This window comes from Callorhinchus milii, unplaced genomic scaffold (assembly GCF_018977255.1).
Source record: "Callorhinchus milii isolate IMCB2004 unplaced genomic scaffold, IMCB_Cmil_1.0 Scaffold3, whole genome shotgun sequence".
NCBI lineage: Eukaryota > Metazoa > Chordata > Chondrichthyes > Chimaeriformes > Callorhinchidae > Callorhinchus > Callorhinchus milii.
The window spans coordinates 58,512,104-58,530,173 of record NW_024704744.1 but is presented as its reverse complement, the minus strand read 5'-3'; the positions used below and the strand labels follow the sequence as shown (position 1 = coordinate 58,530,173).

General features: G+C 40.5%; 1 protein-coding gene across 1 annotated transcript in view; it reads right to left on the bottom strand.

Moving 5' to 3' along the window:
* Positions 1 to 2,673: 2,673 nt before the first annotated feature.
* The window catches only part of arid4b (AT-rich interaction domain 4B), a 68,196-nt gene continuing 52,799 nt past the window's right edge, over positions 2,674 to 18,070 (bottom strand). The window contains exons 19-24 of the mRNA XM_007893834.2: positions 16,393 to 16,591; positions 13,460 to 14,644; positions 10,681 to 10,791; positions 8,278 to 8,514; positions 6,750 to 6,896; positions 2,674 to 4,655 (exon numbers count right to left, since the gene is read on the bottom strand). Of these exons, the coding sequence (XP_007892025.1) occupies positions 4,519 to 4,655; positions 6,750 to 6,896; positions 8,278 to 8,514; positions 10,681 to 10,791; positions 13,460 to 14,644; positions 16,393 to 16,591 (2,016 nt within the window). The 3' untranslated portion in view covers positions 2,674 to 4,518. The remainder of the gene's footprint in view (positions 4,656 to 6,749; positions 6,897 to 8,277; positions 8,515 to 10,680; positions 10,792 to 13,459; positions 14,645 to 16,392; positions 16,592 to 18,070) is intronic.

Sequence of the window (18,070 nt, the reverse complement as noted above, 5' to 3'; positions counted from 1 at the left end):
TCACAACCTAATTTGCTTAATCCAAAACACAGGAGTTTCAACACGGTGACTTTAAATGTAGAGAGTCAATAAGGAAATTACATTTCATACTTACAGTAAATGAAACAAAGTGAATAGCAGAGGTATTATCCCCATACAAGAAACGTAAAGATTATACACAAGTGATAATTTTCACTGATGAAATAGACTACAACTCATTGATGGCTTTTGAGCTAGCATGCCATCTTATGGAAGTATTTATATTTTAGTGTCCCACTGTAATTCCCCTTTTTTGATATACAACGAGGCACCAGATGCAAATCTTAATACTTCGGAAAATATAGGATGTGTGAAGGCAGGAGCTGGCGTAAAGGAATTGACTGGAAGCTAGTATGGTTTACGAGGTTAATTAGGATCAATTGTGGGTTTTTACTCATTTAAAACAAACAAAATCAAATATTGTCTTTAAAAATCCAGAGCAAAGTTCATAGCTTTTGCAAAATACCATTAGATGTGGAAATAATGTGTTAAATATTGAAAACATGTTAAGGTGAACCTCTTATCTAGGGTTCCAGGGTGATATTGAGCTTCTTATTCAACCCAGACTCAACGTGCACAAAGAGAAACATCCTTTTTTCAATCTTAAATTTTCAACTATTGTGAACATACATTCCATTTACTGTACCATTACTAAATGCTACTGCAAGGGATGACAAGCCACCAGTTTACTATGGGTTTATGTCCATTGTCACAGACCATGGCCAATCAGTGCAAGTACGAAACCAACAAGGGTCATCCATAGTATTGAACAAAAAACAGCAGGGCTGACAATATTCAACTTTTTGGTCCTGATGAGAGTGTTGCGTTCCAGAAGTCTTCAGTTAAGAGGCCCAGCCAGACACGGCTCAGAAACAGCACACTTCCTTTACTATTAAATAATTGTGGAGTCCTGTAGCTCAGTGGTTAGAGCACTCGCCTTGCAAGTGAGAGACCCGGGTTCAATTCCAGGCAGAGCAAAACCTTGGGCAAGTTTCCTTGCTCCACACGGCTAATAATAATCCCAAAAAAAACAATAATAAATTAGTCATTTTCAATCCATGACTGTTTATGGGACATTGCTGTGCGCAATTGGCTGCTGCAATTCGCCCACAAATATACGGTCAATTCACTTTACAGTCTATTCTGTGTAGCGCTTTGAGACATCGAGCAGACGTGAAAAGCGCCATATCAAATGCAAGGATTATTATTATTATTAATAGGCTTTGCATAGCCATTAAATGGCAATGATTTTAAATTATAGAATGTCCACAGCATAGAAGCATTTGGCCCACTGTAACTGCTGGAGCTTGCTCTCCCACTGGAGCTAACAATTCTTAACCTATTTTTCTTTATTTTTTTCATGCCATTCAGCAGCATTTTCTTTAAGCATTTATCCAATTCCCTCTAAAACATTGTATGGACTTTGTTTTAATAGCCATTTATGTTGAGGCATTATAATTTTGTGGGCTGTCAGTTTGATACCATGCTTAAGCATATCCAAACCTAACAGGGAGTTCCACATATGTATTCGATCGACACATGAAAATTTCCATGGGTTTGAAATTGAGTGTGCACTCTCTCCCAGGAGAAAGATGCATCCTGCATACCAAATTGGGGGTGAATTAGGCACAGTTGGTAAGAGGCAAGCCTTAAGGACCCCATAGTATACAATGGTTTTGCTGGAGAGCTTCCCACTGCCCTGGTGGCTCAGCTATTATCACAGTGCCCTGGAATACTGTGGACCCACCCGGCTCAGGATTGGACAACTGAGACCGCCAGGTGATTGACTTGGTTCCAACATTCCACAGTCAAGCATGTCACCTTGACGTCAGCTCCAAGGAGACCCCGCTTACCTCCCCTCCAAGGAGGATAGTCACTAGTTGTATAATTTGACATACAACGAGCATAAGTTTGAGTTCTGACAAGGCAAAGAGCAGGTACCAAGAACTCCTTGAGAGCTTCCTAGTGAGCAGCACAGCTGAGCATGAAAAGTACAAGTACTTGCCAGATAGTGTTATCTAGAGTCTATGTTCATAAACATACGCTCATATAGATCCAGGATTTGGTATCTGCTTTGATTGGTTTGCAGAGAGGTCAGCAGCTGCTGCTCCAGCTCTGCACCTCCAACTGGTGGACCATCACTTAATGGGTTGGGAAGTTTATCCAACCTGTGGGTAGGAGGCATTCAATAATCTACTAAACCTCTGCAAAAAAAAAAATTTCAAACTTTTTTTAACGTGCACCTTAAGATTACCTTATTTAAAATTTGAATCTATCTCTTCAAATGCTTGGTTCACCTCTTGACCTCGGGATTAGTTTCAAGCTTTCTGCTTTAGATTTCACATTCACTCAAATGTGAACATCAAGTTTCCTTCACTGGGTCAACTTTTCCATAGCTGCAGTCAAAACAGATTTTTAAAAAACAAAACATTTTCATTCCCACATTTGTAGTTATTTTAAGATATTTTTTAAAAATGCCCTGCTTAGTACAAACCTCTTAGCTCCATGTTGATCTCCAGGTGTGTCTTCCAAGCTATGCAGTTTTTACAGCTTGTAGGTTCTGAACTCTCACTTCTCCGAACACCCACACAGGCACAACATAAAAGTGGGAAATATTGTGCAAGTCAGACAGTGAGTGACATTGCAAGTATCTGAGACTTTTACTCAACACATTTATTATGGTAAAACCCAGTTTCTGTGTGCTAGAAATAAAACATTTTCACAAACTATGGCAATTTTATTTCAAATGGAAGCCTTTGAATTTGCTTACATTTTTACAATAAATTACATAATTTCCAACCTTTTTGGAATCTAATAAATATTATATAACTTTCAATAAGTTTTTTTCAAAGTACATTGAGCTGTCAAACAAAGGTCTACAGTCATGTACAAGGTCAAGGTATTCTGAAACCATTGTCAAAAAATTCTTAAGAGCACAAGCTACAGAGACCAAACAAATATGCTTTTCCTACAAAGGTTGTGTGTAAATTCAGATGCGACTTAACCAACGTCTACAAACATAAACCATCTTGCAAACTCTGGCAAAAATGACTAAAATGCCCTTTCACACCTTTTTACCTTCAAAAAGATAAAGCAACATGCTAACTTCTAATCAAAGTACACAAGAGCGACTATAAAAAACAGTAAAACTGTACAGGAACACACTGCGCATTAACAGCATTGCTTTTTAAATACAACTCGAATGAATGTGTTCTAAATATACAAAAAGTATTACAAAAAGGTTCACAGGTAAGTACATGTGTCAGACAAAGAACAGACTTGTTGGTACATACAACATAAAATCAGGGCAAAAGTTGGTTTTCTTTGACTTCAGTTTATTCCAGGGTAAGATCTAGTACTGCCACAGACATAGCTCCATTTCAAATCTTCAGATGTTACTTTACTATTTGAATGCTCCCTGCAGGTCCAAGAATCTGCAGGCAGGTACTTATGCTGCACGGCCTAGATGTGTCTCAAGACTACTTAAATTAGCCTTGATAATGATAAAATAAGCTTTAGAAACCAAATATTTTATACGCTTTCAGAAAAAATCCTCTTTCATTTACAAGGAAAAAAACACAAAAATATAACTTGTCATCATTTCCCTAGAATAAATATATCTTTTAGGCTGGCAAGTACAATGTTCATTATACACAGTTCATTTAAGAATTTGTACAGTTTGTTAGTTATTTTCTTTCATTTCTGAAGAAATGTTTTGTATCAAAATTAAAGAAAAAATATCAATGACTTTATATAAAAAATGACAAAATAGGTTTCTGCTCCAATTAACAGGTCAGGGAAAACTCACTGTAACCTTTCCCTATATCCAAACCTGTAAACACAAGGCAGTAATCAAAAAGGAATCTCATATGCATTTGGTTACACACTAAAGGCTGATGCCCAAAGCACTATATTCCAGCAATTACTGTACACCTGTAGCCTTTGAAATTGTTACATGTGCTTGTGTTACACAAAATAATGCAAGCAACTTTTTTTAAAAACTTTTTTAAAAAAAACAGTAACGATAAAACCCATAAAGAAATGGCAAGCTTGTGCGCTAAAACATAGATCTGAGAGAATATCATATCAGAGATCATCAAATGGTCCAGCTTTACAGAAAAAAAATCAAAATCATGTGTAAGCAGCTGTAGCTTATAAAATATGCCCAAGTAAATGATGCGTTTTATAAGGTTTCTTCAGGAAGTAAAACTGGCTAAAGCCATTTTCTGCCCAAACTTAAAAATAAGGCCTGTTTTCAACAGTTACACGATTCCCAGACAGACTGCAAATGGTTATTGCTCCGAGATAACACTTCATTGTACTTTTCTCTTCATGAAAGTGCACTTAAGTGCTATTTTGCTGAGAAGCAGTTTTCGTGGAGTATAGTGCTAGCTGAATTTTTTTCGTGCCTCTATCCAGCATTTAAACATTAAAAATAGAAATAAAATTAAAAGAGCCCCAGGAGTCATTAAGTGCACTGTGCCTTGGGAGGTCCTTTCATCACCTACATTCCACCGACACTCCATTTTGTGCCGAGTTGGATACGGATGGGTCAGCCAATGTTAACATGACAGCCGCTGTGAGGGAGCTGGACGAAGGCGAAGAGGATGATGATGCAGTTGTTGCGGATGCATTTGCTGTAGGTTAAAAAAATAGTTATGAAAGCAATGAACATGTACCTCTGTTAACCTGACAGGTTTTTTTAAAATTAAATTGCTGATTTTCCTCCTCCAAATTTCTCCTTTTTCTATCATCACCACCTGGAGATGGTTTGTCCTTTTTTCTTCCTACTGGGGTGCAGTTCCACAGACAATGAAGGTATTTAGCAGAGCACAAGCAATAACACTGTCAAGGCACACATGTGAATAATGGGCGCTTTGTTCCAGAAGGTGTCTCCGGTCAGCGATCAGGAGCAGGATCCTTCGCTAACCCAGCAGAGCTGAGACCAATTGTAGAGACCCAACTGCAACCCTGCCTGAAATCAGCACAGACAGGAATTTGAACTGGAAACCTTCCAGTCTGGATAGGCCAATAGGACAGCGCCTTTGGAGCACCCCACCTAATAATCCAGCTTCCACATTTCATGTAGACACATTCCATACTTGCATTATGAGTGAATTGCATTTGGTCAATGTGTGATAATGAAGGTATTTAGCAGAGCACCAGCAGCAGTAACTTATATTTGCAATATCACACAGGATTCTTCTTGTAACATCATCTTGTGTGATGATGGGTGGGGGAAGAGGAAGAGTTAGTTGCTTCATTTCAGCGTTTGGTTGCCCATACATAAAAGCAGCAGCCTGTCTTTGACTGAGCAAGGGTCCCCACTGGTATTAATCCCATTAATGTGTGTGCGCTTCCCCTTTACTCACTCTAAAATATGTACCTAATTTATTTACTGAAGGAATGAATCAGCCCTTAGCAATGCAGCAGAACTATAACATCAATATAAAAATTAAGACAAGCTACAAAAAAAAGCCCACCCACATTATAGGCTCTTCACAACGATCTTTCTATGAATGACACCATCCTTCACACAGCACTGGAGTTGAGTCGGCCCGAGATCATGGTTTGGCTGAAAGGTACAGTTTGGTGTTTGATTTTTGTGCCCTCCAGAGACCAAGAGACAGTGCTGTCGCATGTGCTCTAAATTCTGCACAGCATAAAAGGTGCAGAGCATGTGTCTCAGTGTCAATTGGTTTTAATTAGCTGAGCTAACCTATGGAAATATCTGCTAAGGAGGGAAAGGCAGTTGTTAAATCTGTCAGAAGTCACAACTTATTAGGGTTAGGGACTTCGGAACGGCAATTGCCTATCTCTCAGGACCGACTCACCCATGTTCAACTGCTGTTCACATGGAACCTTCTCCACTTTGGCCTTCAAAGTTCTCATTTGAATATTTGCTACTACCATTAAGAGTGACTGTATCACTCGTAGCTGTCAGATCCAACTATTGATTTGAATCAATTGTCTGAACGGTTTATTTCTATCTGTTGAGTTGGCTCAAAAAACAAATATTTACAGAGAGAGGAACTGGCTTGGAATTGAATGGAGGTGGACAGAATAAAGGAATGATAACCTAAATGAAAGTGTAATACAATCTGCAATTGCGTGATACACCGCTTAGTCAGAATGGCAAATGAAATAACATCAGTTCCTGGATTTCACTAACCCAGCAGCAGAAACCAGAGCCATCAAGTATTTCATGGTGACATTTTAAAGTCGAGCTCAGATACCAGGTTGTAGAACACTTTAATGTCCCATTATGAGACAAGAGCCCTAGTAGAATTTTGCTTCCAAATAGTCTTCATGATTCAGGTACAAATGTAACTTCCGCCATATAAATCAAAGTAAGACGAGTTCTGATGCTTCCGGATAACTCCAGCAGTGTGTAGAGGATACAGAATGAAGAATAATAGTGGGCAATGACATGGTGAAGCAAAAGGAAGTTCCAAATTTTGTTACCTTGACAAATGTGATTTATCGCTACAGAGCCAATCTCTCTCCTCTGTTCATTACTGTATCAGGTCACAGCAGACTGAAGTAATCAACTTAAGACTGCTGCAATTCCATATGATGGATGAAAAACAGCAAGTACTTCACAGATATTTCATAAAACCCAGCAATTCACATTTTAGCAGAGAGAGAGAGAGAGAACACCCAGTGTTAAAACGTGCTTGTTCTAAGGGAAAATGTGGAAATATATATGAAGTTAAAATTTAAGAACTTACTATCGCGGTCCTTTTTTTTCATGCGTTTTCTTCTTCTGTCGATAGAGGCTACCTCAGATTTCAGAGAGAGATAATGTCTTCTTATTTCCTGCAGCTTCTCCTGAAGGAAACCAATACGTTCTGCACTGGCCATATTTTCAAGATCAGCTGTAATCAGAGATTTACAATGAAAGATGGTCAATGTCAGAGCACACTTTCTCCAAACTATCGGTACGAGGCACTATTTTAATGTTACTACATATTATCTTAATTGCATTCGAGCTGACAGTTTTGTTCAGGGGGTAGCACTGGTCAGGTGCCCAAGTCAGCAATTTGATCCTGGTCTTCCAAGTCCATGATCCAGACTACAGAGGATCATTGATCATTGGAACAAAAGTGCTGCACAGCATGTGAAGCCTGAAGCTGATATGCTGAGCTGCACCATCAAGAAACCATAAGGTTACAGGGACATGGGGCAGCCAAGATGGTGCAATACATAGAGCTGCGGCCTCTAGACCAGGAGCACACTAGTCAAATTTCAGTCTTGTGTTGGGCTTCCTGGTCTGCATGGGAAAGCTAAATTCGTCCCAGCCTTCCCAGAGCTATGGAGGGAAAAAACAGCAAGGGTTCCTGCTCCTGGTCTCTCTACTGTTAACGACAGCCACGTGGGAGAGGTCAGGCTTGGCTGTCATTCCTCTATAGTCTAGTGATTCTGACATTCGCTGATCAGGCACACACGTGAACACTGGTTGTAGATTCACAGATTCATAGAATGTTACGGCACAGAAGGAGGCCATTCGGCCCATCGAGTCTGTGCCGGCTCTGACAGAGCAAGTCACTTTCACTAACCCCAATCACCAGCTTTCTCCCCATAACCCTGCAAACCCGTCTTCCCCAGATACCTATCCAGTTCTCTCTTAAAAGTTGTTATTGAATCGGACTTCACTACCCTTTCAGGCAGATCATTCCAAATTCGAACAACTCGCTGAGTGAAAAAATTTCTTCTAACCTCCCCTCTGCTTCTTTTGGTAGATATCTTAAGACTGTGACCACAGGTCACAGACACACCTACCAGCAGAAACAGCTTTTCCTTATCTGGCCTGTCGAAACCTTTCATGATCTTGAAGACCTCTATCAGGTCCCCGCGTAACCTTCTCTGCTTTAATGGGAAAAGTCCTAACTTCTCCAGCCTCCTCATAGCTAAGGTTCCCCATTCCTGGTATCATTCTCGTGAATCTCCTCTGCACCCTTTCCAGTGCCTTAATGTCCTTCCTGAAGTAAGGTGCCCAGAACTGGACGCAGTACTCCAGCTGAGGCCTAACCAGTGTTTTGTATAGATTAACCATAACTTCCCTACTCTTTTTTTAGCAAAGTCCTGGAGGGCAACCAGCAACAGTGGAAACCCAGCCCAGCAAGGGTAGGCCAGACCAGACACAGAGAAACCCATGTCCATGCAGAGAAAATGATACCTAGAAAAATTAACACCAAATTTATATACATATAAAAGGACACAGAGATAAAACCATTATTTAAATAAGAGTTCACTCACCCTTTTGAATGCTCCATTTATAGGTTCTGGGTGGTGACCTGTTATTCTGCTCTTTATGTTCTCGTGCAGCATCCTTCTCTCCATTTCTAGCAGATTTTCCAGGGGACAATACTTTGGCAGGAGATGCACTGCCTGGGGGAGAATTTGGGCCTGATGGTACTATGGAGTTCTTTTTCAGTGGCACAGATTTGGCAGTATTTTCACCAGCAGATAATTCTTCACTGTCACTGCTGTTTGCTGTAGAACACAGAAGAGAAGAAAGTCATGCTCAGTTAGTAACTGGGACGTCAGAAATAGAAAAGAATAATTAATAGAAGAAATGATTTTTTATTTTGTTTGTGCAAGAAACTTGACTAAAATTCTTTCAAATGATAATTTTAAATCATTTGGAAATAATATGCACTGAATTCTGAAATATTGCACAGAAAATTGTTTCTTAGAAATATCTCAAATGAAAGATTTGCAGCACTATAGATAAATAGGAGTGATTAAAAGACAATGAACTGAACTGCAACCCAACTCAAGTGGTGATGCATTGGAAAACATTTTTCACTGACCTTGAAAAGCTCAGTGAACCTATTCGTGTTCAAACCAAGAACCTTCTGGTTCCAAGTCCAGTTCCCAATAACTAAGAAACCAGGAATGATCTTCCACTAAGTTGATAAGTTAAGTATTGAATTAGGGAAATGTTAATATATCTATGACAACATCTCTCTGTATGTCAAGGCAGAGCAAGCTCCTGAGACTGCCTATATTTGCAGCGGATGCACAATGTAGAAACAACAACAACAACAACAACATTCCATTTGTAAAGCGCCTTTCACGTCAGGAGGACGTCCCAAGGCGCTGCACAGTTGGGTCATGACCCGAGCAGGGGGGAAATGGTCAGGGTGAGGGGAGGGTAGGGAGGGCGCGAGGAGGGGAGAAATGGTGAGGGGAGGGACGGGAGGGAGCGAGGAGGGGGAAGAGAGTTGAGAGGGGAGCTGATGGCTCGGTCAAAGAGAAAGGTTTTGAGACCGGCCTTGAAGGAGGAAAGGGAGGAGGCGGCGAAAGCACTGGGGGATAGAGTTCCAGAGCCTAGGGGCTGAGAGGCTGAAGGCCCGACCACCGATGGTAGGGCGATTGGGGCGGGGGACGTGGAGCAGACCGGAGCCGGAGGAACGGAGGGTACGGGCAGGTAGGTAGGGGGATAGTAGGTCAGAGAGGTAGGAGGGAGCAAGGCCGTGAATGGCCTTGTAGGTGAGGATGAGGATCTTGAAATCAATCCTCTGGGGGATGGGGAGCCAGTGGAGGCGAGTGAGGGTGGGAGTGATGTGGTCCGAAGCCTGGTGCGGGACAGTACACGAGCTGCAGAGTTCTGAATGACCTGCAGCTTGTGGAGGGAGGTGCCGGGAAGGCCGGCGAGGAGAGAGTTCCCATAGTCCAGCCTTGAGGTGACAAAGGCGTGGACCAGGGTTTCAGCAGCGTGAGGGGTGAGGTAGTGCCGTAGTCTGGCGATGTTCCGGAGGTGATGGAAGGCGGTGCCAGTTGTGGTGCGGATGTGAGGGAGAAAGGACAGCTCAGGGTCGAACAAAACGCCGAGGTTCCTGACTGGCTTTGAGAGGTGGAGAGTGCAGCCTTGGATGCTGATGGTGTCGGCGCCTGAGGTGCGGAGGCGCTGACGCGAGCCAATCAGGAGGGCCTCGGTTTTTCGCACGTTGAGCTGAAGAAAGTTGAAGAAGAAGCCATGCATTCCCCACAGGATGAGAACAACACATGTTAGCAAAATACTCAGTTTCACTTTCAAGTGACAGTTTTTAGGGGCAAAAGCAAATGGGAAGGGAAAAATACATTAGAAATGGGGCACTTATTTCATACAGATCATATATGAAGTCAGCCTTTCATTGTTGCAAGCTTAATTCCTATTTGCTGACACAAAAAGCAGCACTATTGTTGGAGCATAAAATGCCAACACATTACTTATTCACACTAGGGACTCTCCATTAACAGGCACCATCAAGCAGCCATTTAAAGCAGTTGGGACTCTTCAGAGCAGGTAAGAAAAGTGTTAGGAGAGCAAAGACTTTGTGAACTTATTTTCTCCACTGAGTCTTTAGAATGTGAAGTATTTAAATGACAGAACGTGATATAACGGAAGTCAATAATCGGAGGTTAGACAGGCTCCATAAAGAGGGATTGTGGATTATTGGAGAATAATGAAAGGGAGTGTAATTCTGGCTGCTCTTGTATGAAATTAGAGCTGGATTCAGAACAGCACAATGAAAGGATAGAAGCGGTCTGTGCATCCAGCAATGCCTCATAGCAAGAAAATCATTTCCATAAGGAAAAAACAAGCAGCAACCACTAAGCATGGACGGACAGTTATATTGTTAAACATGAACAGAAATCATTAGAGTTCCTCACCAGTCCGATTTTTCTTTTTATTGTTAATCCCTGAACGTTTGTGACTACGTTTCTGCTTCTTGGTTGAGTTTCCTCCCTGAGCATCTTTTGGTCTTTTGTGGCTGGTAGTAACTGGGGGTTAAAGCAGTTAAAGTAGTTTAATTCAAAGACACACAAAGGTGAACAGCATTAGTCTTACTTCTAAAGCCTTTAACAAATCCCTACTTCATTTAATCTTCTCTACCCAGAACACAAAAAAAGTTGCAAGTACAACAGTTACAATCACATTACACTAATGAGCCATCTGCTTTTCAAGGTTTACCAATAGTGTTCTACATCCCTACCTAATAAAAACTGTTATTTCACAGCAGCACATAATCTGAATCAGGGTAAGACTAGCAGTAACACAAGGTAAACACAAGGAGGCATGTGTATCAATTGAACCAACTGATTACTTACAGGAAATAGGAACAAGAAAAAATGTCAAAACCTCAGTAACGTTTTGTATGGAACAAAATACAAAATGGCTTGTTCAAAATGCCAAACGACAAGTTCAGACCCAATAATGTCTGAATCTTTATTATTAAGATTATGTAATGAAGAGTTTCCTTGTTCACCTTCACGGTTTAACCTCTGCATTCAAATAAATAGGTTGTTGTCCATACAACAAAAACTAACAGCGACTCCATCACTTTAAACATCTGGTACTGTTTACCCGATGGCCAAGACATGTAAAGGGACAGTCAGGAGTAGCACTGAGCAACACAGACCATTAAGTTGAACATTCGATTACTGGCCTGGGCAGAATTGATCTCAGCCAAGCCAGCAGCTGGTGTACTTTGAAATGGGCAATGTAATGCAAGTTGAGCATTGATAAGGAATCTATTGATGCTTCCACATTGGAACACTATGCCAGTAACAGTGTCAGTATTGTAAGTATTCCCTCCACTAGTACACAATTTCTAGTACTTCCCTGTCGTCAAAAAATACCTTCACCCTAAATGACATGCAGTAGCTATAATGATGTCTGAGCAGGTTAGAGCTGAAGTGCAGCCATAGCAGTGAAGCACACCAACAAAAAATAATCTTAAGATTATACAACAAAAAGATGGTTGGAAATATTATACAGACTGTGGGTGACATTCAGTGAGTTTTGATGACTTAATTCTCACTGAAGCTTTACTCACACTATCATTAGAGACTCTCAATAGTGCAACACTTCAAGCTCATTTTTGTTCTCCACTTTACCTTTTCTCTGAATCCAGTATATCTACAAATAATTAAACTGTACGGGGTGGGTCCTGAAATTACATTGTAGACCTTATAACATGCTCCAAAATTTGTGGAAACAATTTGAAAAGTGGATTCTTGTGGTATTTTATTTCCTTTACTAATGCTAACTGAATACAATGTCAAGTTGTAAAATATTCAGACAAGACAAGGAAATGTTCCCATTATCAATGATTTGTTCTTTGAGGGACAAACTCTTCCAGTCTCCAAGAGAAGGTATTTGTTTTTTAAAAAAAACAATGTTCTAGCGAAACAGCACCTCTTTAGAACTAATATTTAAAATGTCAAATTATGAAAAACACACACAAATTCCCCAAAGCATGCTGGTACTTGTACAAGTCAGAAGATGCATTCCTCACTGGTAGAAAACGAATCTGTTATTGAATTACATGCAAACTAAAGTATATTAACAGTTAACAAACCACTGTACATTACTCACACCCACCCCTACTACACCAGCTAAAACGATTGGCAACACAAAGCTACATGAAACATGTATTTCAATATATATAAATTATATATTGAAATACATATATAATCTTCAGTTGAGATATTAAACTAAGTCCCATCTGCCTGTTCAGGTAGCCGGTAAAGATTCCATGGCACTGTTTGAAAACACAAGGGAGTTTGTTGTACTCTGGCGAACAATCCCTCAAATAAAATCAGTAATTCACCTCATGGCTGTTTGTGAGACATTAATGTCTCACATTAAACTGGCTGCCACATTTACCAACAAAATAGTCCTTTAGACACCTCATAGTGCTTCACAGAATATACTGTAAGGTGAAATGACTGTATATTTTGTGGGCGAAATGCGACAACCAATTGCGCACAGCAGTGTCCCACAAACAGTCATGGATTGAGTGATCAAATTCTTTTTTATTTCTTTATTTTTTGAAGGGAGTATTACCCCCTGAAAGTGATCCTCCAATCAACTGACAAACAAGTTCTTATTAACTGGTAGGCAAACAGAGGCGTGTGGAATAAGGAAACTTGCCTAAGGTTTCGCCCTGCCGGGAATCGAACCCGGGTCCTCTCACTTGCAAGGCGAGTGCTCCAACCAATCCGTTACAGGATGCCATAAATCCTGTGAAGCGCTTGGAGACATCCTCCCGATGTGAAAGGCGTTAGATCAAATGCAAGGATGATTTATTATTATTATGATTGTTATTGGCATGCTGCATTTTCTTGTACAATCCTATATTGTTTTGGTTAATGAACTTTCACAGTATAAAGCTTCAGCTCTAACTTAGTCAAACAGAAGCCCTCAAGATCGTCTACAGCAAAGCACACTTGACAGCATAACTGATATTACAGTGAATACCTGCTCTCAGTGTTTAATAGTATTAGATCACATAAAAGGCACAATGAATGCATCCTTTGACACACAAGAAACTCAACTCAATTCAATCTGAATTCCCTAAATTTCCAGCCAATAACCTTACAACATATTGCATTAGAAGTATTAGATGACCCTTTAACACAATAACATTGCTGAGCGCTAGCTTACCTTTTTCCTTGTGCTCCGGTTCAGGTTGGTTACTGCTGCTGGAGCTAATGCTTGCATCAAACCCTGTTGGGGAGACATTGCCCTCCGACTGTCCTTCTTGTAGCTCCCCAGTTACACTATCTACCTCAATGGTGCTATCAGTTTCACTCTTAATACTCTGCACTTCCTCCTGACTTGGAGCTAAGGTTTCCGGGAGTCCAGCATTTGGTTGCGGCCTTGTCGATTCAGTCACTGTGACCGACACAGGTGACTCAGGGGTAGTAGGTGGAGTGTTGAGCACTGAATTACTGCCACTGCTTGGTATTTCGCTTTTTTTATCATGTTTTTCAGTTGGCTTCTCCTCAGTAGGTTTAACTGGTGAGACGGCTGGCAGTGCTGTTTCTGCTTCAACAGGGCACAACCTCTCAACTTCTTTGGCAGCCTCTGCCTGCACCTCAGATTTTACCTCCTCAGGTGTCACTGGCGGAGGTGATGTGGCCTCGGTGTCAGAGTCGGAAAAGAGTTCCTTAAGAACTTTTTTAGGCCACTGAACCTGAATACTTGACCACACATCTTTTCGGTCTTTTACTTTTACATTCTGAGCCCTTGCTTCCGAGTTATTTAAAAGCTTAATCCTTTTCTCGGGCACTTCTGAGAAACTCGAATATAAACCAGCTGTGTGCAGAGGTTTCCTCTTGTCCTGTAGGCCATTGTGTTTTTTGGAAGGAGTGTTTTTTGCGTCACTTTTTTCATCATCCTCATCAGAGCTGCTGCTACTGCTGCTTGTGCTGTTGATGGGCGATTCTTTGCCCTTTGATCTTTCATCCTTTCGGCTGGATGACCCTGTTTTCATCCAGTCTTCAGTGTTTAGCTTTCGCCTTCGGACTCGTTTGATCTGTGATTTTGTACGTTTTTCCACTACTTCTTTTTGGACCAAAGCTTTTGCTCTTGTGGGCTCTTCTTCCTCCTCATCCTCTGAATGTATTTCTTTTCTCATCCACTCCAGAGCATCCGAAATAGCCCCTGACTTTGTGCCACTTGAAGTCGTTACAGGCAGTTCGCGTGTAGAAGGACTCTTCTCACCCTGCTGACTAAGCTCTTTCCTCTCTGCTTTCATGCTATCCTCTTGTAGGCCTTTTCTCCAGTTTTCTTCAGTTTGGTAACTCTTTGCATCTTCATTCTCACTCTCCGCAGAACTTTCTGAAGCTGTTAATAGAAACACAGGCCTCAGCACCACTTCAAATGTGTTGAAGTAACAGGTACAAGTTTGTTTAATTATATGCTCACACCATATTTGGATGATGGAATGCCACAAACATACTAAATGCAAGGATTATTATTATGTACAATGAACAAATAATGAAAATTACTATGGAAACATTCATCTGCGAAAATTACTTTTGAATTTGGGAATCCAGTTTGCCCTTTTAATAATATTACAGGGAAGCCCAGTCCTTTGTACGTATTGCACAGATAACAAGTAACTGGGACTGATTACAGGGCAGAAGTGTTTAAATAACAGACCACAACAGTCTCAAGGAGTTTTCAGTTAAGATCAGAGACCAACCTTGAGATCTGAAGGTTGTTATACAGTTTACCTCGACCACTAAGGTATTATTTAAGGACATCCTCAGAGCTGCATTCAAAGGATGTCCATCCCTGTTCATAGTAATGGGCATCATTGACCCCATTGCATGACTAACACCATCTGGCTGTGAACCGGAGTCTTTGTCCAGCTGAATTTGTCAGGTCTCCTTTGAGAAGAATGTAGTGCAGTAAGTAACGTATTGTAACCGGTAGGAGTAGTGAATTCTAATGAGTACAAGATATTTATTTATTATGTGGCTCAGACTATATATGGAGGGCAGAATGCAATGTAGTCCAGTAAATAATGTACTACAACAGATAGATAGGAGTAATGAATTCTAACGGGTACAAGTTTTTAAATTATGTGCTCACACCATTTCTGGAGGGTGGAATGCAACAAAATTGTGTTTCCCCATTCAATTCAATGTACTGCATGAATTTCAAAGCCAGACACCAACTATCATTGTCCTCCACGTCTTGGTGTAGGAGGATATTAACATAAGAGAACAAATGACTGTGGTGCTCTTCCCACATAGTTATCAAGAAATACTCTGCAGCAGTTCAGAGAAAACTCAAAGTGCAGTGTATAAAGAAACCCTTATTTACTATTATTTTTGGAAGTTCAGCCTATAATTACACACTAACCCACAAAACAACTTACATTGCATTTATATAGTATCCTTCGTACAGGATAGTGGCTCGGAGCGCTGCACAAAGGGCGGGTTGGACAGTAAGCGAGAGGGGAAAGGGGAGGTGACCATGGGCACAGTCGAAGAGTTAAGTCTTAAGGAGGGATTTAAAGTTAGATAAAAGGGGGAGACGGAGGGCCAGAGGTTAGGGGAGCAGTGACTTAAAAACTGATGGTAGTAAAAACTGATCAGGGAACGCTTAGCAGGCCTGTGTTCGCTCAGCGAAGAGGGCAGACAGGGAAGTGGGCTACAGCTACAGAGAAGTAGGGAGTGCTAGGACATGAAGGGATTTGTGGGTGAGATTATTGAGCACATTAAGTTAAAAGGGTGATAACAAGGCTGTAAAGTAACTGAGTGGTTTAGATGATATCATGAACTACAAACATGACTCTTACAACTTATCTGCAGCCTTCAGTGAGGATTCCACCTTTAAAATTACTCTAGAATACAGCTGTGAACATACTGGGGATAGCCTGACTCAGGTATGGTTTTCGAATACAACAGCAGTATCATTAGTTACTGAACTCTGTCAGTATGACAAGGTGAACACTAAAATAATGATCGTAACAACTGTTATGTACATTAAGTATAATTCATTTGTTTTAAAAAAAGAAACTCATACTAAAGTGTGAATTACCATGCAAACCTCATGCTGTAATTCTAAAAATATAATCATACCTTGCAGGCCATTAAGGATGGTAGAGATGTCTGTAGAATTGCTCTCACAGCTTCTAGTCCCAATTCCAGCTACCTTCGAAGCACCGTCTGAAGATACCGAATGAGCTGTTGACTTTGAGGGCCGGCGAGCCCGCACAGATTTGTTGGAAGATTTCTCTTCTTTGTCCTTTTTTTCATCCTTTTCCTTATCTGCTTTGCTCTGAAATGTGGGTGAACAGAATAAATAATTCCTCAGGGAAATTCCACTTTTTAGTTTACAAAACGTTTAACTGAGATTAACTATAGATAACAACTGATCATATTACACATTTGAACAGTAAAGATACATGAATATGAACCAGCCTAGTGTAAAAAAGGCAAGAACAGAATTCAGGCTATTTTGTAAATCTATTGCAATCTGTACCACAGACAGCAAGTGACATTCACAAAAAAAGTTTTAAAAAACGCAACAACATATTGTTATAACTAGTACAGAACAACTGTTATTGTAAATTGTTGAATATTAGCAATATTGCCAAATCAAATTCATTACCAAATGCTTCAATTACACATCTTGGTCAGAATGAAACTAATAAAGACTGTTTAATATCTGAGTCAGGGAAAATCATCACTGAACAATTCAGCAAATGTAGTATTAATATTTACAGGAAAGAGTTATTCATTTTGATGATCCTTTTACTTAAAATAGACTAGGAAAACAAAGTGAAAACAACATGTTGAATGTAAAAGAAAATGAAAGATGATGTGTGCTTTAATGTTGTAATCCAAATAAACTTAGCATGAATTGCGAATAGGAAAGCTAATGTATTTACCAATTGGCTTGTTCGCAGCATTTTCTATTGTTATTGGTCTATGAGCGATTTCACACTGTTATCTTGCCTCTATTCCTTCCCCTAAATTACCAGCATTCATGCTCTCACTTGCCACTATTCCTTGCCCCAAAATACTAGCATTCGTGTCAACGGAAGAGACTGATGTGACTTCAGGACCATAATATCTTCTGTAACGTCTACAAGGTAATATTCCATAGTCAGTTTTGAAGAGTTGCACTTTTTGTGAGGCAAGGAAGTCACTTTCGCCTCAATTATTGGGTTCCTAGCGGCAGTCAAGATTATAAGATCACAAGAGAGGTTCGGACAAAGAAGGTCCCTCAGCCCATTTGATCTCATCCTTTCAGAATACCCATCACTTCCTTCACAGTATCGATTTTTTTTAAACGATTCCTGTGTCTGGCTCACCCACCCTTCCTGGTAGTCTATTCCAATCACCCGCTGGGTAAAGAAATACTTCCTGATGTCTGTCCTAAAATTGTCCTTTGCAATCCGTGTCCTGTTGTCTTCTCATGGATCAGTGGGTAAAATACATTGTATAATGTGGCATTATGATGCAGAACTTAGGAAATGTTAAAGTTTAGACCTAGCTCTGTGTTTAGTTAGCTGATCTCAGTTAGGGCTACAGCTGGAGTTTTATAATTGGTTTCAGTGTCCTGAGGGTAAGAAATCATGTGGAACCCCTGATCGTCATTCACTGAATTCTCGTGCAATGCAAAATGCAATGGGAAGGACAAACTCCCTTTAACATTCCCTGGAGCATCAGACTACGGCAGTATAAATAAGAGAATTAGAAAACCCGAAGGGGAAAAAGAGCATCATACCACATTTCTGCTGCAAAATTCATC